General features: G+C 39.8%; 1 protein-coding gene across 4 annotated transcripts; it reads left to right on the plus strand.

Moving 5' to 3' along the window:
- Positions 1-1,471: 1,471 nt before the first annotated feature.
- Positions 1,472-26,818, plus strand: tcf3a (transcription factor 3a). 4 transcript variants are annotated; one of them, XM_006786649.3, is made up of 20 exons: positions 1,473-2,009; positions 5,419-5,518; positions 5,912-5,984; positions 12,642-12,715; positions 13,241-13,316; positions 13,997-14,037; positions 14,158-14,293; positions 14,670-14,719; positions 16,077-16,176; positions 16,598-16,734; positions 16,863-17,013; positions 17,136-17,194; positions 17,321-17,399; positions 20,093-20,169; positions 20,275-20,445; positions 20,581-20,692; positions 20,836-20,965; positions 22,739-22,980; positions 23,416-23,559; positions 24,363-26,818. In XM_006786649.3, exons 2-19 carry the CDS (start codon positions 5,465-5,467, stop codon positions 23,550-23,552), a joined length of 1,899 nt encoding a protein of 632 aa, XP_006786712.2. In that variant the 5' UTR covers positions 1,473-2,009; positions 5,419-5,464; the 3' UTR covers positions 23,553-23,559; positions 24,363-26,818. The 4 variants fall into 4 exon arrangements, with proteins under 4 accessions (XP_035761909.2, XP_006786712.2, XP_006786713.2 ...); XM_006786650.3 differs by lacking the exon at positions 22,739-22,980 and adding an exon at positions 21,182-21,420 and having other exon boundaries at positions 1,478-2,009; XM_035906015.2 differs by lacking the exon at positions 1,473-2,009 and adding an exon at positions 2,821-3,097.
- The last annotated feature ends 672 nt before the right edge of the window (positions 26,819-27,490 follow it).

The raw sequence follows: 27,490 nt of genomic DNA on the forward strand, positions 1-27,490 counted from the left end.
CTAAATATAGCCCTTTCTTTCTTTCTTGCACCATACCGTACAACTTTAACGTCGCATTTCCTCAATTCCCTTTGTCCTACTTCTAAAAAGGCAACAGACCAAAGAACGTTTGATGTTTGGCACAGAGCAGCGATACGATCACTTCCATGCGAATACGTGCACCAACTTTCCCCAGGTGTATTGTAGGAGCTTTGCACTGAATCTGTGACATGAAACTGGTTTTGTCACAATGAGGTTGATGTGCTCACACTGACTTGGCGCTCACGCTGCAAAAAAAGCTAGAACTGGGTTTATGCCCTTTCTGCATTTACCCATCTAAGTGCATGTGTCTTTAACAAAGCAGTTCTGAGCGTGGATGGTCATTTCCTTTGGGCAAGTAAACAATTTGGTTGTAATTTTTGGGGGGTTTTTGCAACACTGAAAAGAAATATTAGGTCTACTGAAAACCTCATGTTGCCTTGACTGTGTATTTAAAAGACAGCAACATAACCAGTCCCATGGATAATCACATACAGGTGTGTGCTTGAGTTGCATGCGTGCAGGGCATGGTGTGAGTGTGTGTGTGTGTGTGAGAGAGAGAGAGACCACAAAGTGGATGGATGAGTTTTCTCGTAAAGGCCAGCACAGATGTTACTTGGGGTTTTTTTTAATTTCCCCCTCAAACCGGTTGAGGTTTTCTCTAGAAAGTCACAAAACAAGTTGTGTTTACATACCCACCAAGGCACAACTGATGAAAAACACCAGCCAGGCTATTTTAGTGAGTTAGACACTGGCCCATGCTATCAACTTGTAATTTCTGTTTGACAAAAGGAAGTAGCCATGACATTCCTTTTCCCCTGCAACTTCTGAACTCGACATGCAGGAACATTTTAGTTAGTTTGTTTTTTATATATCACTGAAAATTAAGTAAAACTATCATACCTTAAAAAAATTTAATATTCTCATAGGTATCATAAGTTAGTCTGTATACACAATAGCTTGTGCACATTACTGTACATATGCACGTGCTTTTTCTCACTTCCTGCGCTATAACACCTTTACCCAAACTGACGTTGACAATGCTATTTTATATTTAATGTTTTCACACATATATGTGATAACTGCAATTAATTAATGGCAAGGTCACCCCGCAGTTTAGCGTCTTAGGCCACGAATTCAAACAGCATGGCCAATTAAGACAAACTTTATTATATTCTCACCCATGTTTACCTTTAGTGAGGATGGACTCCCTCAACTGTTTGACACTTGGGATCATTTTTCGTAGCTCGGGCGCTATTTGAGAACAAAATTAAAATGCAGGAAAGCCCATAGGCAAAATGAGACAGCCCCCGAAGTCGATATCGAAACATATTTGGACGGCCCACATGCCAATCAAAATTTCCTCGCATCCTATTGGTCCTCCCTCCGATATTATCGTTCCATCTTCTGCTCGTCTAGTCTGTTAGGCTTTCCGCTGTCCCCATCCGCCAGCACACATAGACCCCCTCCAAATTGGTCCTCAGATCCTTTTCTGTTTCGTTCGCAGCTACGAAAAGGTGACATTTTGCGGTGTGTACGACCAACGCTGCATCAGTACACAACAACGCTACTGAAGCGTGCTTGGCTCGATTTTTTGTCCTTTTTAGCTGAAATCGGACACCGCTGATGTTATAGCGTCAGTGTCCTCCCGTAGGCTGCGCTGCGGAGTGATATTCCATTGGAACCGACAATGTGGAGGGTGTTAAAATGTCTACTTGGAAAATGAAATGGTTACAGTTTCTTTAACACTGAAGAAACCGAGTAACACAAGAGTTATGGTTCGTGGGACACACGTGTGTTCAGCTTCGTGACAAAAACGACAGCGAGTCGAGGCGACAGAGGAGCGCTTCATATTCTCTTTCCTCATCTTCATCAAGCCACAGTCCGGACCACGGGGAAAGGATCCTATCCCTAACTTTGTTTTTTTTCCTCCTCTTTTTGTACTCCAGCCGCTAATTTCTCCGTGTTGGATGTCACATTGTTAAATTCAGGTAAATGCGTGCTAATATACATTCATAACAAGCAAATGCATTTCAAACAGAAGCGGTTTCTCACGTTGTTAGCGGAGTAATAACCCAAGTTTTTAGCGCATCGTTGAAGTTGTGCTGCGAGTGCCACAGCCGGGAAAAGCGGGGTCCTGGATTTTTCGGCCCGAGCGAACTTGCACTGTTATTAGTAAGTGCCGGGGGCTTGTGTGGGCTGAAAAAGACTTCTTTGTTCACTTCAAAGAGCTATAACATTAACGCACATTAGCATATGACCAGACTGAGTGAGCTCCTCCGGGATTTTGTTGTCTGTACTGGTAGTGTGAGGTGTTTACGGACGCGAACGTTCGCCGTGAAGCGTTAACGCAGACAGGCGGTGTTGGCTGCTTTTCTCTACTTGTGGGAAATGCTAAACATTTCCACCGCTTAGTGAAATGAATTTTATACATTTATTTTAAGTTTTATTGATTTATCCGGGGGCACTTATATAAACCACAAAACTACGTATGTAAAAACACCCCAGTAAAAAAAAAAGTATTACTTGGGTATTATTCATCCCCCCTTCAGCCTCTCAACCGTTAACCACAGCAAAGAAGCAGCGATAAGGTCGCCAAACGCTTTAGTTTCTCTTCCCCACTTATTGTTAACCCCCCGATATTATTTTATAGCGTTTTTACATTACTTATTGTTTTATTTAAGTTTCTACCATTCATCTGAAACTTTAGGAAAGGGGGGGGGGCGAGTCTTTGTGTGCATCAGTGTCTCATTCTGCTGCTCGACGTCAGGGCAGGCAACAGGTTTTTAAGTCCTTTTAAACGGCCCGCAGGATTTTTAACCGAGCGATGAGCCGCCGATGGCTCTCTTGTGAAGCCAGGTTTCACCACTTGCATTGCTATTTCTGCCGTAAAACTTTTTTTCTTGACACCTAAATGGGCAGGCCAAAGGTGGGGGTGCTCAAGACAAGCGTATGCAACTTCCATTTGTTAGGAGGGGCTGAGCACTTATCCCCCATTTTGACCTCAGCTCACTGAGAGAAAATGCTAGATTATATTCTGTCAACGCATTGTTCCTGAACCCACAGTTTCTCCCTACTGGTAAGTCATAATGCTGTTGTGTCAGTATTTATCCTTACACCCTAGTTAGATTTAGTGTGTGCATCTTCTCTTGACTTCGGGGTAAAGTAGGTTTTATTGGCTTTATTGTTAATATCTATTGTTGACAAAGTACTAGGGTAACTCGCAGTATTTGTCTGCTGTAATGGATATGATAGTGGTATTCAAATTACTGATATTTTAATGGGTTGGGCAGTGCAGTTGTAGTTGCCATGCATAACTAACATTAACTGGCTTTCCCCTTTTCTGGTGTATAGTGTTTAGAATAAAAGCCAATCTTCAGTCGTGGCGTTGAAATGTTTTTGTTGTTTTTTTGTTGTTGTTTCTTTTAAAAAAGATCAATCATAATGAAAAATATATTACAAATTATATTAAAGGCCGGCAAGTGTACATCCCACCCTAGCCTTATTGTTGTTGTTTTTTGTTGCTAATTTTAGTATTTACTTATCCTGTTGCTGTCTTCACTCAGTGCACTATGAAAATAACTAAAACATACAGGTTTATTGCTAAATAAAAGAAACAAAAAACATTTTGAGGCACACCAAGGAGGTCTTGGCATCTATCTGAAGGAAAATCACCAGTACTGTGATTAAAATATAGATATGTATTTTTAATTTTAATAACTTAAAACAATTAGGTTTATTTTTTATAATCCAGGGGAAGGAAAAACAACAGAAAAATGCACTTTCTGTTAAGTAAGGTGGTATCAACTCTTACTTTAGATGAACACCATTGGTGATTATGTGCCTAGTCACCCCCCACGGCCCATTTTAAACCAGGAAAAACCCTGACATGTAACACTCCCAGTAGAGTGTAGACATAAGGACAGCCTCCCAGTGGTCGTCATTTGAAAATTCCCGAAGTTTATTCAGTATTACACCGTGCAGAAATTTCAGTGTTCTGTTTGCAGTATGTACTTTTCACATAACCTGTTATTAGTGTTGGCAAATAAGGACCCAAAATTCTACTGTTGCTGGGACTAATAAATTAATTACCTGCTTGTTTAATTTTACAAAATATCTTCAAGTTGCTTTTAGGTACAAATGGGTACGTTGGTACAAAATATTTTAAAGTGGCAAGTTTTAAAACTTGAAAATGTCTTTATGTCAGAGTCATATCTCTGACATAAAGTCTCTCTGTCATATCCAATCATTTTTAAAGATTGCTAAAGGCTGGTTATTTGTGTTTGTTGTAGCCATACTTTACTTTTGCTTACCGCTAATGATCTCTGAGTCAACTCTGAATTTAATCGACATCTCTGACAATATCAAGATTTCCTCCAGGTGGCATTTCTTCTTCTTCTTCTATTTTTCTTTCTTCTTTTTGTTTGTGACTTTGTCCACAGTGTGTAGAAATGATACTTCTCAAGATGTTTTCCCCACTCAGACTGCATTTGCTTTGATATAGGCTGGTACTGTTTAGGTCTCCAAAATAGTGTGTTACCACTTTGTAAATTTTAGTGAAAACAAAACTTAAAACATGTTGGGTTTTGAGGTGGGAGGGAGGAGTTTGAGTTTAGTGCCTGACTGACAACAAGTGCAGAGTGGCCTGTGGCCAACCATGGTCACTCATGTTAGATGTGGCCTACCAAGTTGAGATTTTCATAACTTGGTCAGTATCTCGCCTGCTTTGTGGCATTTGAATGGTAAAAATATAGAGCAGATGAATTTGCAGCTTATGTATATCCACCGTTGCACTATGCTGTTTAAATGACTTCCCTCAGTGCTTTTACGATGCCTGCATTACTACAGTGCGAGAAATTTATTTCATATGGACATTGTAGTGCAGATCCATATATCTGAATTTTTGTAATGTTACTTTATTTTTTTAGAGAGATAAAAAGAGGTTTTGATCAGCCTCAGCCATTTTTACACACACACACACACACACACACACACACACACACACACACACACACACACACACACATCATTTCTGCTGATTGAGATTACATTTTATTTAAAATCCTAACATTTTTTTGTGTCTGTATGTCTCAGCTTTTTAATTGGGGAATAACATGTCATCCTAACCATTAGGAGTGATGAATGGCATGGTGAAAATGACACCGTATTTATACAGGTGAACGAACTAAATGATCAAATTTCCTGGAAATCTGAGCTGAGTGTAATAAGCAGTAAATATTTTTGTCTGGTTACTATATTCATATAAGTAACGTTTCTATAATTGGACCATTTCGCCTCCATTTTTGGATTAGATATTGCAGAAAGCACCAGTTGTCAGAACAGTTAACCATCTAACAAAGAGGCAAAATAAACTTACACGCTCCTTACCTTTGCTTGTAGTCGCTTGCTGAGACTGAAAAGCCCAAGTGAAGAGCAGCAGCAGAGAATGGCTGCAGTGGAAACAGACAAGGAGCTCAGCGACTTGCTGGATTTTACCGCGGTAAGATTTCTCCAGAGATTGCTTGAACTTGTTGATTCAATTCATCATATTCTCACAGATGGCAGATTTTAACTTTCATAACAGATTTTGAACAGTTGTCAAGTGGATTGAAGTATGTATGGCATTCATGTTTGAGCAGGAATTGAAGGACTGCAGCGGGTACATGAGCAGGTTTTATATGAGACTCTTGTTGTCTGTTTAATTTGTGGTGTTAGTCAGGCAAAGCTGCATTGTGGAGATTGCTTTATGCCTGTCATACCTGCTGGTTAAACAGGATAAGATAAAGGATAGGGTAGTATAAATTATTACCTAACTATCCTTCCCACAAATGAGGAGGGAAAGTCTTACACTGAATTCCAGTGGTTTGTTTACAGTGTCGTTCCTCTCTTTCAGATGTTTGAGCTTCCAGTTTCAAATGGCAAAAACCGGCCAACAACTCTCAACAGCCCTAAATTTGGAGGTTCAGGTAAGAAAGAAATCTTTTAGACATTTGTTTTATCTCTGAGCCTTGTTTCAGGTCAAATTTCCTTTAAAGACATAATGATATAAATGCCAATACTGAACAACCGATACCCTTCTCATCTTTTCTCTCAGCTAAAGGTAGTGAGAAATATTGGGGTTTTTTTGTTATGCACTGTAGTACATTTCCTGACAATAATCTGAACCAGTGAGGGGCTTCTTCCAGTTTCAGTATCCGACCTTCGCACACTCTTTGTGTTTTGAATTAAAATAGAATAGGAGACAGTTCCTTCTCACCTTTGCTTCTTATAAACTGTTTTTTCGATCAGACTTTTTGAGAGAACTTCAGGAACAATTGTCATCTTATTTTACATTATGCAGAACAAGCATCATCTCCCTTACACTTCCTCATCCTCACCTTCTCAGCTGTTGCCATTCAATCACGTAAGGACAAAGGCAGAGGGTGGGGGTGGTGGAAGCAGCCCAATTAATCTCCTGTGCTTACTCTGTGAAAAAGTGTATTCCCTTGTCCTGCAATCTTGCACCCTACTTTTCTTCTCCACATAACTCATTTTCACCTAAATCTATTATCTGTCCCAATCAGCAACCCCACCAGGCCGACACTTGCAGTCAACATTAAGACGCATGTGTTGCTTGCAGTGTAAAAAAGAGCCCCAGAGATGCCTATGACATTGCTTTGAACATTTATCTGTATGTGTATTTCCTACAGTAGGCCTGCCTGGGTTATGCTTCATCAAGTTGATTGATAAGGAACAGCAGTTGTCATTCAGTATGAGTCGGCAAACAATCAGTGTCATAGATGGAGCTAAGGCAGTTGTTAACTTGTGGGACAGAACTAAAGAGGAGATATAACAGGATTCATTTTCATTATCCCCTTACATTAGTTTGTTTTTACTTTTAGTTTGCTTCACTCTTAAAAGCCTAGCAAAACCAGCGTATCAACAAGGTTGCACATCAGTGTTGGCTTAAAAGCAGATACAGCAAGGTGACAAACTTTAGCAATTTAAAGACAGGATTTCAAGTTCATCATATTGATTCTTGGCATGACAAACAGGGTTAACTCAATATCCTTTGCTTACACTGGTTGAACTTGTGAGACGCTATCAAAGGGTTACTGATGTATATTTGGGGCACAGTGTTATGTTCTTTCTGCTGTTAAATCATATGATCTATACAGTTCTTTGAATTAGAAAATGTTATGTAGTTAGCTTAGTGTGGCATCAAATTTAGAAGAAAGAGGGAAACATTGTTCCAAAGTTTAAAAGTTCACCTTTGAAAGCTTAAAAATTTGATCAAATCTTGTCAGTCTAAGAGAGTGTGACTTCTGGAGAAACTGGCAGCGTGTGTGTGTTTTGTGTTTTATTTTTTCTTCTTCTTCTTCTTTGTACGATGAAATGACTTCCTGAAATTGTGTCATGTCAGTGATGTTACGAGGTCTGCCACCATCAGCCTAGCCACAGAGACCTATACTAAACCGACCATGTTTCTGCAACAGGCCAAAATACTGTTGCGCAGATTGATTGTTTCCTCTAATCAGGAAATGAGACACATTCTTTGTTGTTGTTTGTGTATCCCAGTGTGTTAAAAGATCCTTGCATTTCATTTTTAGAATGAGAGCTTTGTTTCCTACATTGTTTTCTTTTTTTTAATGTAGTACTAAATTGTACTGTTTTCTGACTTTTGGGGAGTAGGAATGGGTACAGAAACCTAGTAGTAAACAGGCAGCAGTGCTAAACAATTAAGACCTTAATACTGACAAATGTCAGTTTTTTTCTCTGTACTGGAGAAATCATGGCGTATGCTATTCCCAATTCAGAAGAAAGCTGTTCTGCGCAAAGAGCAGTGGCAGCACTGGGTACCAAACACACAAGTTCAGCAAGTACCACGTTCAGTGGGGGACATGAACAGTCTATGGAAACATGGTCTAAATGCATCACATACAGGGATGAGGAATGCATGGTTTTCATCTGCCTTGGCTCTTAGTTCATCTCTCAGTGACCCATGTATGTAGTGTTTGGTTTCATGGTTTAATGATTAACAGCAGGCAGCTGATTGGGTGTTTCTGAATTCGGTCTGATATAATCATGTCATCACTTGTCATTCTGATAGTCACGGTTTCGTTTTCAGAGCACTTAGAGCTTAAGCAGATTCAGTGATAAGATCCATGATTTGTACAGTTGAGATAAGAAAATAAAACTCCAAAACAAAAAAGGTACTGTTAAAACACTCAGCCATTAAGCATTATCATTAGTAGTAGTGCTGTTTAAAACTTAACAGTATAACTAAATATGATTTCTTTTGCAACCCAGCTTACTCAGACTGTTCTTTTGTGTGGAGCAGCTGCTGTTTGTTTTCTTTATGGAGTTCGTTAGATGCCTTTTCCCCCCAGTCTGATTTAGGTTTGGGGTATGTGGAAGTTTAACATGTGGGGCTGTGGGGAGCCTCCCTTTTTAGATGCTTCAACACTGATAATGTCTCTGCTATGGTCTTATGTCCGTTAAAGTCCTTTCACTCGTTTTTTTTCTCAGTGCACTTTCATTTTTTTGGTTGCTGGAAACTGAGAATCCTAAAATATATTTTTAAACTTTGGAGAGAAATGCAGAAGAGAAGGAGGTAAAAAAATTTGCATGAAATGTTTCATTTTTCAAACGTGTTCGTGATTCTCGGATACTGAAAGTCACAAGTTAAATCCTTCCATCTGCCAGTACATTTTCTTACCCACTTATCCAACTTGGAGGCTATTCCAGGTGCCACAGAGTGGGAAGCAGATTTGATCTTTAACATTTTAATCCCTGGCACATATTGCTGTTAAAATTGTTTAAAAAAACCCCAAAACATCACCTGGTTTCAGAAGACATTTTAATGTTATCAAAGCACTATATGGTAGTGGGATAGGGTGGATTGTGTTGTGTTTGAGAAGTTGTCGGTGACTCACAGCTTAAAAACAGTCAGAGCTTTGCTATTGTACATTGTTCAGTATTTTATTAACAGTGTTCACTCTCTTGAGATTTATCTGACATCATGCTTTGTGTCTGTGTGACTCACTTTGCCGAGGGAAGGAAGAAGTTGTGTAGACAAATGGCGCACTCAGTTATAGGTGCCTGGGGCAGTGTTCCTGTAAAAACGAAGACATGTCTGCAAGTTTGGTCAATGTATGTGCTTGGGTTTTGCTCATGAAGCCTATGACTCAGGCTGGCTGTCTGTTTCCAGTGTCTTTCTTCCTGTGTAATTATAGACTAGCCATGCTTAAAGGGGCGTTGCATGCTGGGAGGAGAAGTGCATTGGGGTTCTCCAGAGACTTTGTCTGATGTTACTCACCCTTCTCTTCGTTTTCTCTTTCCAGTTGTGGTAATTTGTCTGAATAGCGCGCTACTCATTATTTTCTCACGATTGTAGCACTTCAAATGGCATTAGCGGAAATGTGGTCTGTAGAGAGCTATATAATTTTGTCCTTTTTTTTTTAAATTCGTAGCCACACAATTGCTCAAAATCCTGTGGATGTTTATGTATGATGAAGTTTCTTGCAGTGTTGGCAGTTTGATCATTTTTATCTGTTAAAGCACTCTAAATTTTCCTATAGAGCTGGATGAGCATAATTTCCGAAAAGGAGGATGTAGATGAGTAACACATTACAAAAAAATGATTTGTCAGAAACATGAAAGCGCTGTTGGAGGTAGTGAGGAGGAGAATAGAAATACATCCAGTATGTGCTTTTGTCAGAGAGAGGGTCACATTCTGTGGTTTTGACAGATTTAAACAGGGTTATGACTGTTGAATTCCTTTAAATATAGAGTAAGTACACAGATTTATCTGTCTGTATGAAATGACACAAGAATCCCGCATGAAAACAAGATGATATACATTTGAGAAAATAACCAGACATCACAGTTTTTCTGAATCAGATTAATTTCATTCATTTTTATTGCATTGATAGTAAGATTCTTTTGAAATGGTAGTAGTTCAGAAAGGGTAGGTTCTGTTATAAAAATATAATAAGTAATGTCACTATTTTAATTACTTCATCAAAGCAGTGCAACAGATTTGATTACTTTTTAAATAACTTTTCTAAAATGTTTAATTGGGGGACTGATTCTGGTTTTTAGTAAGTTATATTAACTTACATAATTAAATTATGTAATGCCCTGTAAATATCAGGTCACAAACCTTTTACTTACTATATAGTGGCAAAAATCAGGACACGTGTGTGTTTTGCATAATATGCTGAGGTTGGAGAAAACCATTGGGAAGCAGCAGCGTGGCAGGAACAAAAATCAAGCTGTTTTGAAAAGGTAGCATTTCTTCTTCTTTTCTTTTCTTTTTTAATAAAAAAGGTGCATTTATTTAAGTTTTAATTTATTAATTGATTTTTTTTCATTGATTTTTTTTTTTTTTTTACTTTTGACTCTTGACATCATCACCTGATACTGTTAAATTTGCTTTTACCATCAATTACAACATGTGTTAATCCCAGTAAGTGCCTAGAAGAAGGACCGCTGCCTTACACAGGTCTTCTAAAATGACAGGATTTCTAGAGGTTTCTGAAAATCAGACCCCATGAGAGGTTTTAGTTTCTTGCTAGAAGGTCTTCTAGCACAGTCTAAATCACAATTTCTCCACATGGATTTTGTTGAACATATGGTCACATGATCCTAAATGTTTGTGGGGTTTTGTTTTGTTTTTGCTGCAGAGATGTGTAGAAATATTAGTATGTACGTTACATAGAGAGAGTGTGAAATGAGCGTTGCCTCCTGTTTAGTTGCAGCATTTATGGACAAACATGGCAACAGTGACAGTGTAAATTAATACTTTCAAAAGCACAGCACTAATTAACCTCACCCATCACAACGCGGTGGGGTTGATTAGAGCCTTAACAATAACAAAAACATGAAATATACATCGAGCTAAATTGGATATCAAAGTTTGATGAAAGTGTAAACAAATTAAAAAGAACATAATGTTATGAGATAGCTCATTACAGCAGCTAAAAATTAAAAGTAGCTTAATTAAAACACAGTTATATATAGTTGATGAAATACAATTTGACAAAGCAAATGTAAAATGTCAACTTGCACAAATAGCTGAATAAGTATATTCACAGTCCAGGAAATCTGTTTTCAAAATCAGTTCGCAGCTGTTCTTTGTCTGCCAAGCAGTTTTTAGGTTAACAAAATAAGCTGAACCTCTGAGATACACAGTGGGTCCAGTGAATTTTATTTAAATTGTGTCACAATCAATCACTCTTTTGCCTAAATTAGTAAGAGTAGGAAAGCATGGACAACACATTAAAGTAGTTTTGTTTTTTTGTTTTTTTGTTAAAGCAATGCGGCAGTGTGGAAAAACAGACCACTTGGTAAATAATACCATTGATTAAAAAAAAAAATATATAGATTGACCATTACAAATCAGGTTTCTCTTTCTTCTAACTTGCTATTTCTATTCCTGTCGAGGAAGAGAAGGTGCCACATATTAATGTCCTGCTAATTAGCGAGATAGTTGTGGTGTGGTGCGTGATTCTGAATGTGCAGTATTCATGTCGATCGGTCAAATAAAGCAGCTGAAATACTCCACTGCTCTGTAAACCCACATTTCATTCTAATATGCTGAAACCGTGAAGTGGAAATTTGATTCTTTAAATAGTTGCAGTGTATTTATTTCATTTTTAAAAAATATTTTCAGAAATGCAGTTGTTATACACAACAGTGTAAAATAGAAAACACTGAATTGAAGCCTTTTCTTCTCTCTATTGTGGGCACTGATGATTTACAGTAATAGTAATTCTTTTACACATTTTCTTTATCATCTTTGATTGACATGAAGAGTGACAGCCAGCCATAGAGAGGGGACAAGACATTTTCTCCTTCATCTCCTATTCTGCTGCTGCTGTTTGTATAGATCACAGTTGTCACAGCAATCTAGCAGCTCTCGGCAAAGTGGACCCATCACTCTGCTGTACTGCTGATCCTGTCATGATTCTAGCCCCCCTCTCCCCCCTCCGCTTTTTAATTAGACAACAAAACAAAAATATGAATATTCATAGACCTGTGCTTCATTAATATGTACAATTATGCAAATCAGTACGCAATTAAGCTTCAGCTTCCCCCCCAGAGATGCCGTGTTGCAGTACGAGAGGAGATTGAGAGCAAGGGGACAGGCAGGAATTTCTGCTTCACCAATCTTTAAAATCACCCCTTTCAAACACATTCACCTCTTTGAACGCTGAGGTGCTCCGGCCAGGGATGACTTGTGCAATTTGTGCGAGATTGAGACCTTGAGTCTGTGTTAAGACGAAGGTGTAGGCCAAGTGTGTGAGAATAGATGAGCTGTGAATGACTGTTGCCATGGAAAATGTAAAAGAGTGGAGTGGGAGAATGAAGAATGTCGAGGATGATTCTGGGAGCCTCACACTGGGTGTTAATTATTCAAACTTCCTACAGCTCATATCCACGCTATGTGACAGCACTGTCACTATGCTGTCTCTGTGTGAGCTGCAAAGTGAAGCTCCTCGGCGGAGGTTACTTTGAGCTGCCTGAAAAACTTGTATCAAAGCAAGTTCGCCAAGTTAGACATTTCTTTGCAAAGTGACACTGTAAACCTGTGACAAGAATTTAGTGGCTAATAGCTAACCCAGTGCTTTGTCTTGCAGGTATAGATGAGAGGAATGGGTCCAGTCCCTGGGGAACAGGGGAACAAAACAGTCCATCTTTCAACCAGGGAAGGGTATGGCTCATTTTCACTTATTGCATTAAGAAAAAATAAATAAATAAACCCTTAATGTTACAGCCTAGATTCCTGCCGTTCTCAATAATGTGAACAGCCTAAATTTATTTAATTTAAACGATGTCAGAACTGATCTGTAAAGTCCAGCATGATGTTACATATTAATTCTGAAGCTTTTTATGACTTTTTTTCACACCTTATAAAAGGTCAGTACATCAGTACTGGAGTACTCTACAGTGCTGTAGAACTGTATTCAGGGTTTCTAGCAGTGAAGTTGTTAAGCTTGAGAGTAGCAGTAGACTCATAAGCTGCATCAGCTTTTATCTGAGATTGAAAAAATAAACAAAAATTCTCAAATCTTTAGGCCCAGCAAGGGGTCTTTCTTAGGCCCATGAGCTGGGAGCTTGAAATACTTTCGCAGAATACTCTACTTTTATCTGCAGGAGTTTATTTTCTTACATGGTAGCTTTGGTCTTTATTTATTTGTGTTTCTATTCCCAATACCTTTTGTTTTCTTTCCCTTAGGGTTATGGAGAAGAAGGCCTTTACAGTGAACAAGAGGCCATGGCTTCTGCTCCCATATTTGAATCAGGGATTGTTGGTAAGGACTTGTTAACTAAACTGAATAAGGCATTGAAGCGTGGACACCACAACTTTCACATTGTCCATTTTACAAACCAAAGAGAGTCGGGGAAGTGTGAGGCAAATGTTGATGATGATGATAATAATCGTACTTAATTATGGAAGAACACTGACTGAAAAACACAAGTTTATATGAATGGGTAGTGTGACTGAATCAGAATGAGGAGTTGTTTGGGGGACAGAGCAGCTATTCTTAGGCTGGACACTAACATATCAGTTTAAGGCAAAAGGATTTTAATGGATGAAGTGTGAGTAGGGTAGTGGGGAGGATGTGGAGGAAGGGTTTGTTTGTGTGCAGTTTGTGTGTTCAGTGTGGGAGGGGTGCGGAGTGTAAAGGGCACCCATGCACAAACAAGGCTGTCCCTTGGGATTACATTGGCCTATAGCTCCCCTCTGTTAACTGGCAAAGGAGGGGGGTGTTTGTGAGCACAATTGCCCCTGAAGCATTTATAATGGGCCAATTTGTCTTTTTTCTTTTTGCTGTCCACGGCCATAAATACCGCAAGTCTTCATATATACTCACATACTGGGAGGTACCCAAATAGAGAAAAGGGGATATACAGTTTGTAATTTAACATAAAAAATACCCTCTACAGTTATAGAACCTTAACCTGATTTCTTGTAATTTCCCCTCAACAGGGAAGGCAGAACGAGGACCATACTCGTCACTTGGAATGCAGGTAAATAAATTTGAATGGTGCTTCATCCCCATTCGCTGAAGCTTCTTTTCACAAATTTTGACTCTTGGTCAGTTTTCTTTCTTTCTTTTTAATTTACGTCTCATATTTTGCACTCTGTAGCCGGGCTTCATGACCAGTGAGATGCCCATACCCAGTCCTGATGCCCTCTCTCCATCTGGCACGAAGCCAAACTCTCAGTTTTATCCCTCCTATACAGGGAGCAACCCTCGCAGGAGACCCTCACAGGACCCCATAGGTAAGGGTGCAAATCATTATTTCAGGCAGGGTGTTGAACGCTTAGAAACCGAATCTTCTGTCACATTTATTGTCTTGTTCTGATCTATTTTAAGGTTGTGTGTACAATCACTTCTCCTGTTGAGGTTTTTAAAAAGTGTCTGAAAAATCTCACTTCTTCTTAGTGAGAGAAAATGAAAATCCTGAGCTCCCAGGGAAGAAAATTGGCCAATAACATCACCTTCATTATCTTTAGATTAGACATTAATGAGCAGTAACAAATGCAGATTGATGGATCAATTCGGCAGGAAAAATCTTTGATTGTATAGTTACTTGTGCAATAAGGTCTTTTTGTGTAAGCTGGCTGATATGATTTCCCCTCCTGTCTGCCTCCACAGAATCGCAGGCAAAAAAGATCAGGAAGGTGCCCCCTGGCCTGCCCTCCTCTGTGAGTACTTCATCCATACTCCAACCCCATACTGTATCTCAGCCCTTGCATTCACTTCATGCGAGCCCATGTTTTAATGCTTTACGCCCTTTTTCACATTCCATTTGGCATCTGAAGCCGCTCCTTGGCTTGCAGAGCAGTGTAAAAGCTGCAGTACAGGACTTCCAGCTCTTACAGCTGCGCATCTGCACCACCAAGTAAAAAAAGGAATCGGAAAAAAGCCACTCATTCACCCAGTCCCTCATTTGCAGTATGTATTTATAGTGTGTTGTATTTGTAGGCCCTTTACTTTATGACCACATTTCTTTCCCGCTGCCAAGTATACTCGTTAGATCACTGAAGAGAATTCATACTGGGGTTTGATGCTTCTTACTCCTCCTCATTTTTTTCCTCCCACTCTCCCTCTCTGGGCACCCTATTTCCTCATTTTCTCTACCCTCCACCCCACCCCACGCCACCCCACCCCACGCCAGTTCTCTCTCTCCTTCCCCCTCCACCGCCATCACCCGCAAACAACAGCCCTCCCCTTTCTTTCTCCCTCCCTCCCCCTTCCCTCTATCCCAGCTGCCAGAGAAGTTGGCCGCCATCCAGGATACGGCAGATGGTTCAGTAATTAGGAGTGCATCTCTCCATTCCCTCTTCTCCTCTCCCCACTTTTTTCTCTCCCTTTTCTCTGTGTAATCAAATTATAGAAGAAAACTTCAGTCCATTTGGATTTGAGACTTTCAGACACAGTTTGATACTTGAATTTACAAAGAATGGCCTTGATTGAGAAAGTTGAGGTGCCATCATAAACATGTACCAAATCCAGCTGAAACTTCCATTATATGGTCACATCGTCCCGTCCTGTCTGTAAACTATTCTCAGCATGTTTCTGTTTAACAGGTTAATATGTAAAAATGGTGGACAGGGCCCATAAAAGTGCTGGCATGATTCATTCAGTACACACACTGCTCTGTGCTCATGCCTGTAAAAATGTTGTAATCCTCTGTTTATTCAATTTAAGTAGTAAAACCAGATAGAAAAAATAGATTCTAACCTTGGATTGAACCCATACTTTTAAGGGCTGTAATCAGGTACCTACTGCATATGTTATTTTAGTTTTGATGTTTCAAATACCCCAGACACAGTTATTTTTAAGAACATAGTTTTGCTTATCTACAGAATTATGTTCAGAGAATTTTCCAGATGAAGTTTGAGCAAACCCACTTTAAGCGTTTTAAGGCAAATGTAAATTAAGTTACTGCATGCCATGCGTGCAACAAGTCACCATATAATTTAGCAGTTACTTAGCTTTATCACACTGAGCATTCAAGGATTGAGCTAAGCGGTGTTTTTGTTTTGTTTTTTTTGGTAGGTTTATACATCAGCCTCAGGGGAGGAATTTAACAGAGACAATGCTTGCTACACAGGCTCCAAGACAGGAAACGTCTACCCACCACCATTCTTCATGCAAGGTCAGTTGAAACAACATGTTTTGAAATCCCCCCCCCCCCCCCCCCCCTTTTTCTTTGTGTTGAGTTGAAAAGTTCAGCCTGACCTAAACACTTTCATAAGGTTTTTGTGAACTGAGAGGTGAATTGCTCACCTATGTAGAAAACAAATATCCTTTATTTCCCTTAATAGCTTTTACAGCAGGGAAATTAGTTGTCTGCTATATTCGTCTGGATGTCCAGATGAACTGTAGATGCTGTCACTGTATGCCAGTAAACACCCTGTGGTGCCAGGGTGTTGAATGGTGCATCACGGTTGAATGAAGTGATCACAGTAATGTGACATGTCTCATATGTAGCCTTCATTGTCCTTTTATCTCTTGTGGCTGGTTTTCTCTCGCCCTTCTTGCTTCCCCCCCTCACTCTGCTGGATGTCCCCTGACAGAAGGCCTCCACCCACCCTCCGACCCATGGGGCTCTGCCGGGTCGATGGTTCAGCCTGGTTATTCTGCCATGCTGGGCAACTCCCCCCATCTGAGCCAGCATGGTCCCTTTACTGCCATCAACCCCCAAGACAGACTGGTAAGCTCTGCAGTCACACTTAGGTTTGTTGATGAGGTCAACAACACACATTAAGACAAATGCATCATTAGGAGCTTCTGTCTGCTTCTCTTTTTAAATGGTTTTGGTTTTGTGTGTTTGCTTTCAAGAAACGGCAGCCACTGCCCCTCTCTCCTCAAAATTACCCCCTGCATGCCAGTGAAGTGAGCGGGGCTCATCCTGCTGGCTTCCACTCTGGCTCCAGCAGCTTTGGAGTCCCCAGCCACACACCCCCCATCACTGGCAGCGAAACCATTATGGGTAAATCCTTTAATGTGTGCTCTTTTATTTTATTTTATTTTTGAAAAATGCTGGTGTTGTCTTAATTTAAATTATCTGCTATCCTAATTGATGATTATTACTCCGCTCCCCCCTCCATTTAGTAAATCGGGGTGCGATACCCGGAAGTTCAGGTGACGAGATTGGAAAAGCTTTGGCATCTGTAAGTAACAACATATTATAATCACATAGACTTTTTAATATTAAACATGATTGCTCTGTTTCATAATACATATAAATTATTATATTGCATTTCAGTGAATTAAAAAAAACAAAATTCTGTGTCCAGATCTATCCTTCAGACCCAAACAGCAACGCTTTCCCTCCGTCCCCTTCAACTCCCTCTGGCTCTCCTCAGGCTTTATCAGGTAAGTCAGTGACTGTAGTCCTTTAATCCTGAGGCCTCAAGGTCAGCTGGGCCTCAGCTGGTTGTTTTGTAGCTTTGTTTGTTCAAACCATGTATTTGTTCTTTCCTTTGCTACCCCGCAAGGCCATGATACATACTTTGAAAAACCTGTTGTTTTCACTATGGCGATACATGAACAGTTTAAAGTGACAGTGCAGCTCCATCTGTTGGGTTAAACATGGAAGTAATGCATATTGTTTAAGCCTTTAATTTTGTGTAAAAAGGGATGTTAACTTTCTTGTGTTAAGTTAAGCCATGAACTGTTTCAGTGCCATCAATAGATTCCAGTACTTCTCATTTCTTACATTACATGGAAAACTAAAATGCTACCTTGGATATATCTTGTGACCTGCTGGACCTTTTTAATGTGGAGTACTGTTGATTATCAGTTCAAGTTAGAAACATAGATGGGAGTAATCTTAGTTCATGAACTTTTACCACGTGTCATTGAGTTCATGAAGGCCTTTTTCTTGCATTGGCACTGTACAAACATAGAACTGAGATAAGTTTGGCATCCAAGATTATCTTGACATTTAGGTCATCAGATTTGGCTGCACGTTGGTAGTAAGGAATGGTTCAGTTATTCACCAAACCCTTAACACAACTTTTTTCATATTTTATTAAACCCTTGCTGTAAATGCAGGTGTTTATGCCACAAACAGGGATATTTTCTCTGGACGTACTGTAACTGGGGTGATATAACTACCCCATTCACAGCTTAACCTTCACTTGATCTTTCTCACACACATACACCAGCCAAATATAGCTTATGAGAGAGGAAGGGAAAATACCGTAAAAATAAAAAGAGGGTGGGTCGCTTCCTTATTTGTATATGCGTTCAGTCCATGCATGAGCTCATCACCACCTAATTTATCAACACTTATGTTGAATTAAGAAACAAAGTAATAAAAGTGATACGTATTAGATTATATTGGACAGAGAAATTTCTTTGAAATGTTTAATAAGTTTATACTCAATACCATTCCATATCTATTGTATCTATATCTTCACATTTATTTGATGTCTCTTTCACATTACAGCAGTTTCACGTGTTGAGTTTCAGAAAATTACAGCCCGGTTTTTCTCAGTTTCTCAGCAGTTGATGGTTGGCCACACATGACAATGAACATGATTGGTCCACTTACAGTGAAGGCAGTGAGTCTGTGTTACCTTATTCACTAGAAATGTCTGCATTTCTTTTTGAATTTTGGCCATTTAAACATAGATTGCACTTAAATGACTAATAATAACCATGGTGAACTGCGATCTGTTATTGGCCATTACACTTAAGAGACGATATTACACATGAGCCATGTTGTTAAAATTAACAACTGTTTGAACAGTGAGTTCAGATCGTGCTTGTTGTTGTTCAGCAGTCTGATGTTATGGAGGCGGGAAAAGGTGGGGATGGTGGCTTTTGCATTCCTTGTGGGTAGCAGTTCATGTTATGGATCAACGTTTTAGCTAATAGTGCTTTTTGGGACTAGTTGTCAAATTAAACTATGTAACTTGCAAATTGGTTCTACAGTATAGATAGAAGTGAGTATAATGCAATAAAATGTAAATATCAAATGAGTTACAATTGTATTTACATTAGACAAGTAAAAAATTTCCTCTTGGGAATAACCCAAAACAACTTTAGTGGGCAAAAATGAAAAATCTAACAACAAAAGTAGTTTAAGTGGCACACAACTTAAAAACCTAACATATGAAATGCAATCTTAAGTATGCATGTTATTTCCACTTGGCCACCATCACATGACAGTGACGTTAACAGAACTTCAATTTTGGACCTATGGGTCTGTTCCTATCTGCATGTCTGCGTCATGGCTCGTTGTGGAGAACAAATACTAGAATATTTAAAAGCCTGATTAACGACATTCACCATGATGATAAACACAGTTGGAGAAGGTAAAGAAGATGCTAAACAAGTTGACTTTGATAATTTAGCTTTGAGTCACTAAACACGTGCTAAATGAAATCAAATGTATGTATTGTGCAAAAATCTCTTTGTATATGATGCTTTGCATCTAGGTTGTTGAAGCATCTTGCGAACTTGCCACAGTTATACTGCAGATTTAAGCTGCGTCTTCAGTCGCATACTGGCTCAGTGGTGTTGAAATTGGGGCTGTGTAGGGGCGTATCAGGACTTCCTGTTCTTGTAGTTGAAGGTGGTATTTTTTTTTTTTTACTCTCGTTCAACGTTGTTTTCATATGTTGCGCATTGAACTCGGGAAAAATCAGCGTTAACCTTCGACTGAAAGGCCAAAGCTGCAAGGAATGTGTTCAATGCGTCACTGCTTTTTTCTTTTCTTTTCTTTTTCTTTTTCCCCTTTTCAAGAGTATACGAACATATTTCCTAATGTTAACAGAAAAGAGAACATAACCATCTAAGACAGGATAAAACTTTAGCATGAGGACACGACTGTTTGCACAGTGATGCAAAATATTTCTCTACATATGAATATCTCTAAAGGTAAACCTAATAGGCCTTTATGCAAGACAAGCATAACATGTAGCTAAACATTGTATGGAGACTGTTACTCACTTTAAAGGACCCCAGGTGCATCAATAATAAGAGAGAAAGCTTCCTGCTGACTACTACAAATTGTAGGGCTTGTTTTTCTGAATAACCTTGTGATCTTTGTTTCTCAGGCTCTGCATCCCAGTGGACTCGATCCTCTGGTCAGGCCACACCTTCACCTAACTTTGATGGGAGAATTCAGCCTATGGTGAGTAGGTTTTTCACTCTTCATTTTTGTCAGAGATTAGAGTTGTACAACCCTTTATGCCTCGTCTTGCCTCATCATTCCACTGTTCTTCTTTCTCTGTTGCAGAATAAAATGGAGGACCACCTGGATGAAGCCATCAATGTTCTTCAGCGTCATGCCAGCGGGCCAGGACTTGCTGAAATTCACGGCCTGCTGCAGTCGGGCTTAGGGTTACCGCCAGGCTTGTTGGTTACCGCTGGCAGTGCAGCCGGACTTCCCAGTCGCCTGCAGGGAATGGTGAGATTCATGAATAGTGTGAAAGAAAAGTTGAAGAAATGTAATATTTTAGTTTAATTCCAAAGTACATAGCAAAAGTGGTATGTCCATTTTTGCTACTGTTATGCCAGTATTAAGATTAATTTCTGTTTCAAGGTGTCTGGTCACCACGAGGACTCTGCTAGTCTGCCATCTAGTGGGGGACTTTTGCATGGGCACCATGGCTCTGCATCTGTGCCACCAGGCTCTCAGCATGAAGGCTTTACAGGTGCGACTTTCTTTTCATGGTGTCTTCCTGTTTTGTACAGCATGTCTTCTAATACTACACCTCTTTTTGACTGTGTATTGTTTCTTTCAGTGTTTTATAAAAATATTGGTCCTCAGTAACTTTTGTTTCTGGACTGTGTGTAGGCCTACCTGGTAACATAAATCGCCCCACTGCTGGTATCAAACAAGAGCTGAAGGAGGACGATGAGAACTGCTCCATGACAGACAAGTCGGAAGATGAGAAAAAAGAAATGAAGAACCGCTCTCGAACAAGGTGCACAGAATCTTAAACCTTATTTTTATTAATGCATGTAATCCTGTTTGTTAAATCTTACTCTGTATTGTAAATTTGACAGGGACTCAGTCTAGTTGTTACTTACTGGTAAAGCTTTTTAGCTTTAGCGATGGTGTCTTATATCAGATGTACAACAAGTGAACTGTACCCATACTGTTGTTTTCTACCTCCTCCTCTACCATGACTCCTCACTAGTCTGGATGAGGAGGATGACGATGAAGATCTACCAGTGGAGATTAAGGCTGAGCGGGAGAAAGTGCGGAGGTTGGCAAACAACGCCCGCGAACGGCTACGTGTGCGGGACATCAACGAGGCTTTTAAGGAGCTGGGCCGCATGTGTCAGCTCCATCTGAACAATGAGAAACCACAAACCAAACTGATCATACTGCAACAGGCTGTTAACATTATACTCAACCTGGAGCAGCAAGTTCGAGGTCAGTGGGTGTCCAAGGAGGAAGGAAGTGGAGGGGAAGGGCATCTTTACAAAATAAAACATCCATATGGCTTCACTTTCCAGCTTCATGTCCTACTATTCTAATATTAAAGCAATCTTGTTGGGATGGTTGTTACTCCATCCACAGTCTTAAACATACCGACTGGTTTTAAACATAAGTCTTTATGCGCCATTTCCTAAAATGGCCAATAATAAAGGACATGTGAGTAGCAAGTCAAGCTGTCTGGCTGTTTTTAAGACAAGCCCATTCTCCAACAAATCGTAAAAGTTTAATTTTCCTGTAACACACAGGACTGCTGTGTGTTCTGCAAAGCCTCAAAGCTAGTTGCTTGTTTCAGAGAAAGTGCTTACATGTCTGTCTGCTTCATTTTTGGACAACATTAACAACTTTTGTCTGCTCTTTTTTGTTTATTTGCTTTTGTCTCATTATGCTTTTATTCACCTATTAAGTTATTTCAGCATTTTAATGTCTTTAATCTCTCACAGTGTCCTTTACACCATGCAAGCAGAGCTCTGTGCTGTGTATTAACCCACCTTTGTAGCACTGTTTTTGTGCTGCGTGTGTTGCTCTTTCAAGCATTTAAGTCTCTAGCTTTGCTTTACTGTTTAAAATAAAAAGGAATCGTTTCGCCAGTCATTCTCCCCTCCCCTTTTATTTTCTTTACAGATGCCAACCGCGACCTACTCTTCCTTTCATTCCGATAAATACATCTCCCGCTGCTGATGTATTTAACATGACACCTTCAGTGTATCTCATTGTGTGTTTCTTCTGTGTCTTTCTGCGTAATGCATTTCGGCACAGGGTGTTGCTTCCTCTCTCTCCTTTTCTGTCTCACTTGCCATAACGTGTCTCATTCTGCTGGACAGTCACAATAATCCCCTCAACTTCCACCCTGGACCCAAATGACTGAAAGCTTTTTTTGGTGATTAGGTACCCTAAAAACACCCTAAAAACTGGTGATGCTGGTCAGCTGTTGCATTTTGATCCAGTCCCTGAGTGTTGAGTCTTCAACCTAAAAACTTAAGTGATTTTAACTCAAGCAGATTTTATGTGCCCATGCGCGCACACTCCTGCAGTACAGCTCCGCTGAGATCTTCATTGGACGTTTAATTAGTCTCTTTGTGGGAGTTTGCAGTCAGTGCGAAGGTCAAATTTTTCCTGGCAATGGGAAATTAGCTTAAATTTTTTTAAAAGCAGTCTAACTGGAATTTTAGTGAGACCACCTTGTCTAGGTTCAGTGAGGGTTGTGATTTGGGTTTGTTAACCAGCCCCTCCAACCACCCACCTGTCCTCCCAGCTGCAGCCTTGTCTCGGTGACCGATGAGAACCTGACTGCTGAGGAGAAGGAGCAGAGGGAGCGTGAGCGCCGCCTTGCTAACAACGCTAGGGAGAGAGTGCGTGTTCGTGACATAAACGAAGCCTTCAGAGAGCTGGGCAGGATGTGTCAGGTCCACCTGCAGAGCGACAAGGCCCAGACCAAGCTGGTCATCCTGCAACAGGCTGTCCAGGTCATACTGGGTCTGGAGAAGCAGGTGCGAGGTAGGTCAGCCAATTCAGAACAATCTGATTCCAACAGGCAGCCAGCCATCTCTCAAACATAGCTGGACATAAGTCGCTTGGTAGTCACCCAAAGGACATTTTCTCTGCTCCTGCTGAAAGTGTAAATTGCAGTTTTCTCTTTGCTTTTATCGCATGCGTGTTGTTGTTTTTTTTAAGGGGGGGAGAGAGAGAGAGAGAGAGAGAAAGGGAGAGCATCTGAGGAAGTAAATCCCTGCTTTTCTGCCAGACACCTGCAGCTTCTGCCATACTTTCCATTCTCACGTCTTGCTTGCTCTTTTATATCCCTCTTCTGTAATAAACCATTTGTATGTTCATAACTCTGCTGTGTATGATCTGTAAGGATTTCTCTAAGCTTAACAAGTCCAGTTTTGTGTGTTTTTAATGAATACATCTTTTTTAAAATTTTTGTTCAAGAGCGTAATTTGAACCCAAAGGCTGCCTGCCTCAAGAGGAGGGAGGAGGAGAAAGTGTCCTGTGTGGACCCCCAGATGCAGCTTAGTGGGGGTCACCCAGCTGTAGGAGATGGACACAACTCTGTGAGCCATATGTAACTCTTAGGTGAGTTTGCAGAATACGTGGATGTCAAACTCATTTTACACTATGGCCCACATACAGCTGACTTATTTGATGTGGACCGGACCAACAAAACTCCCTTTTCTGTTAGTGGAAAGAAGTTTAACTACACATTCAATCCCTGAGATGTCTTAACATAAGAATAATCTATCAGCATGACTGTTTGGGCATAAATTATAAGAGGAACATGTGTAGAAATGTGTGGCTCACTTGCTTAACATGTCCTGTAATTTTAATACAGAATCTCCAAAAGTTGAATCTGTTCATCTGGATGTAGTGTTTTGTGGGAGAAACGTTTCAGTCTCCTGAAGAAGTCACTTGGATGAGCGACGAAACATTTCTCCCACAAAATGCTACGTCCAGATGAACAGATTCAACTTTTGGAGATTTACTTTCCTGGATGATTGAGAATGCATCAAGACATAAAACAGAATCTTTGTAAATTCACAGAATTGGGGAAAAAAGGAACTTCTTTGTTATTTAGTTGTGTATCTGTTACTTAATTACTTTGATATGGTATGAATGGCCATGGTGGAGGTCTTTATCCACAGGAAAAGATGTAAACTTTTTAAGTCCAAACATCTATGTCTTTTTTTATAAATATCCAAAGCCATCCAGTGGGCCAGTTTGGAGTCTTTACCAGGCTCATTCTGTCCCCCAAACCTTATGTTTGACACCCCTGACCTACAGTAAGAACATCTTGTTCTTCCGTCTTATATGTTGTTTGTTTTCGGTGCTTATTTCAATTTGTAGAAGAAGCTAATTTTTTTTCTTCTTTTCTCTTCTAGTTCCTGTCGATTGTACAGCCCTAAGAACAAGAGGCCTTAATATTTCATAGTCATGGATCTCAGCGTGTTAATCGACTGTTTGAAACACACGCACACACCTCATTACTGACGAAGCAGGTGGCCACATTCCTGACGATGAATCCAAGAATAACAAGCACACTGATACAAAAACCGAAGAAGAAAGATTTATTGATCTCCACACAGAAACACGTTGAACTGAGGGCACTGGTTTAAAGAGAGTGGAAACTGGACATAAGGACATTCTTATGATCATCGTGGTTTTGTAAGACATTTAAAAAATTTCTTTATGCTTTGGGAGCAAAACTTGTTTGGATCAAATGAAGCGTTCGGATCAATTGCTCATGAGAGCAAAGTTAGGATTTGTATTGATGGATCATTATCGCCATTCCCATCAGAAAAAAGGAGGTCTTACATTCTTCACAAGAAAAAAGCGTGGATTTATCTGTTTAATTACACCAGAAGTGGGCTTTATGCATAGTGTTGATGAAAATAATAAATATTCTCTTGACTGAATTGAAGAGGCAGCTTACACCTGCCAGTGGAAGCTGACTGCTCTTTTTGCCATGCTGGTAATCCGGGCTGTATTTCCTACATTTATTAAAGCGGCTGAGAAGGCGTCGCACACTCGCACTGGGTTCATTTTTGCTCTTTAAGTGTGGAGCCGACCTGAAAGTCCTACACATCTGTTACTGTCACTGCCATGCAAGTGGAATGGAAAGACTAGAAGAGACAAACACGTGACTCTGTGCAGAACCCACAGTGCTGTTGAATCAAACATGCACACCGACACGCCAACCCCTGTCCGCCCGTGAGGACTTGAGCATCCTTCTCAGTTTCAGCCACATCAGCCTGCCAACATCCAATCGTATATAAAGATGCTGTTGCAGCACGTAAACCTTACTTAACACAAGTCTCAGAACAGTTTGTGTTGTGGTATATTACATTTTGCTAGAAGACAGAAATAACTGAGTATTTAAAGGGATCATGAGTGTTACTGCCACCTTTTGGAGAATTTATTGCCACTGACTGACTTGTTTTGGTTGCTCAGTGTTTGGTGTTTTGTTTTGTTTTTCCCCTCTCCTTCTGAACAATTGCCGAGCCTGTTATAAGGATCTTCCTTTTGTAGAACTGATTTGCCATTGTTTGTTTTTTTTTTACTCTGTATGATAGTTGTAAGAGTTTTGTTTGTATCATTTAAAATGTTTTTGTTTGTTTAAATTGTTTTGAGTGTAAGATGACCCCGTTTAGATTCCAGGAACAAAGTGAGGTGTTTTCTTTAGTGCCAGATGTGGGGGGTAAAAGAAATATTAGAACTGGCTGCAACATCACATGTTGTGACTCTAATTTTTTATTTATTCATTTTTTTTAACTCTTTGAACACAAACCTGTCAGGCCGTTGGTAGTTTGATTGTTCTGCTGTTTGACAGTTTCTCTTAAAATGAAATTTAATGGGTTTTTTCTTTAGCTTACCCCCTTCTGCTTTCCCTGATGTCAGACTCTTTGATGAGCCTGTTGATTAGTTTCTGAGGAAGGTGCAGAAGGGGCGGTCTGCACAGTCTGCAACAAGATTTGCTGTTTCATATTAATATGAAGCATAAAAAAATAAAAAAGGGTGGCCTTGGTCATTTTCCTGACTGTGGGAGTTTTGATATTGGTTTCTCACCAGTGCCTGAATATGTCTCTGCTACACGGTGGATAATGTTGCATTTAAGGATTTGTAGGTTATACCTTGTTTTCCCCCCTTAAATAATAGAGGCGTTATAAAAGCATATGCACTTCAGCAAAACCGGTCAGTGTCTCAAACACCTAAATGAAGAGTCACTCTCTGTGACCAGCTTCTGTGTGTGTGCGTATGTCTCATGAGATGTAAGATGAATTATCTGGTCTACAACTTTGATGCTGAAAACTGTACTTCTTGCCTTTTGTGTTCAGAATTTTACTTATGATTTTGTTCTGAACTGGCATGTGCATTGATACATATGTACAGCTGTATGATATGTCCTTATCAGCTTTATCATTGCAAGCTGATACTGATTTGTAACAGTATTTGTCATTATTTCACAAAGTTGGCCTGTGGAGAAGCCCCCAAATATCATTTTCTTTGCCACTCATTCTGGTCTTTTTCCTTCCACAATAACATGTGTGTGTGTGTGTGTTTGTGATGTGGTTTATTGCTACTGAACACTTTGATTTCTTTACATGAAAGATGCAGTAAATCTGTATCAAACACATGCACCTGACCCTTTCTGTCCACCACAACAGATGACCTGCTATAGATCTGTCTTCACTCATGTTTGAGGACAACATCTATGTAGGCTATGTCCTCAAAGTGCCTCCAGTTTCCTATTTTTTATATATAAAGTAGATATTGAGAACTGTTGTGTATATAACAGTAATGTAGCAATAAATGTGCCATTTTTATTAACAAAACCTTCCCCTTTTTAGTGTCTTGGTTTTTGAATATACTGCATTACCTGGGTGAATCGGGATCTGTTTGATCTACTCAAATGTTTTCCAGCCATGTTTAAAGATGTAAAAAAAATTATCTGCTGCATTTTTATACATCTTTATAAAAATCTGTTATGTCAGCTATAATTTCTGCACTTTAACATTCAGTTTATCTGCTCACAAGGTTTTAAAATCAGCACATTTTCTGTCATTACAAATCCTAAATCTGTGACTGCCTGAGACGTCCACAAGAACCTTCATTCTTAATGTCTCTGATGTGCAGGTGTGCATGTGTACAGTTGGGTCCAGAATTTGTTGGATAAAGAAATTTTTTTGCACTTTTTCTTCTGTGCACCAAAATATTTAATATAATATTTAATTTTAAATGCAATGATAGCTGAAGTCCTGATTTTCAGCTGGGCTGAAGGGCTTTAATAAAACATTTGCATTAATTGTTTAGGAGTTGGAGTGCCCAATTTTAAGAACCTCCATATTAACTGGACAACACAAAACTCGTAATGTAAGTTGTCAGGTTTTGTTTTTAATGCTTGGAGTTAGTGAGTATCTGCCTGAAGTCGAGTACAAATACACTTCACCAAATGCTGTTTCCTCCATTCCTCCAGACACTGTTAGTACTTGTTGGACTCTCTGACTTCTGT

This window comes from Neolamprologus brichardi, chromosome 18, assembly GCF_056152115.1.
Source record: "Neolamprologus brichardi isolate AB-2024 chromosome 18, ASM5615211v1, whole genome shotgun sequence".
In the NCBI taxonomy this organism is placed as follows: Eukaryota; Metazoa; Chordata; class Actinopteri; order Cichliformes; family Cichlidae; genus Neolamprologus; species Neolamprologus brichardi.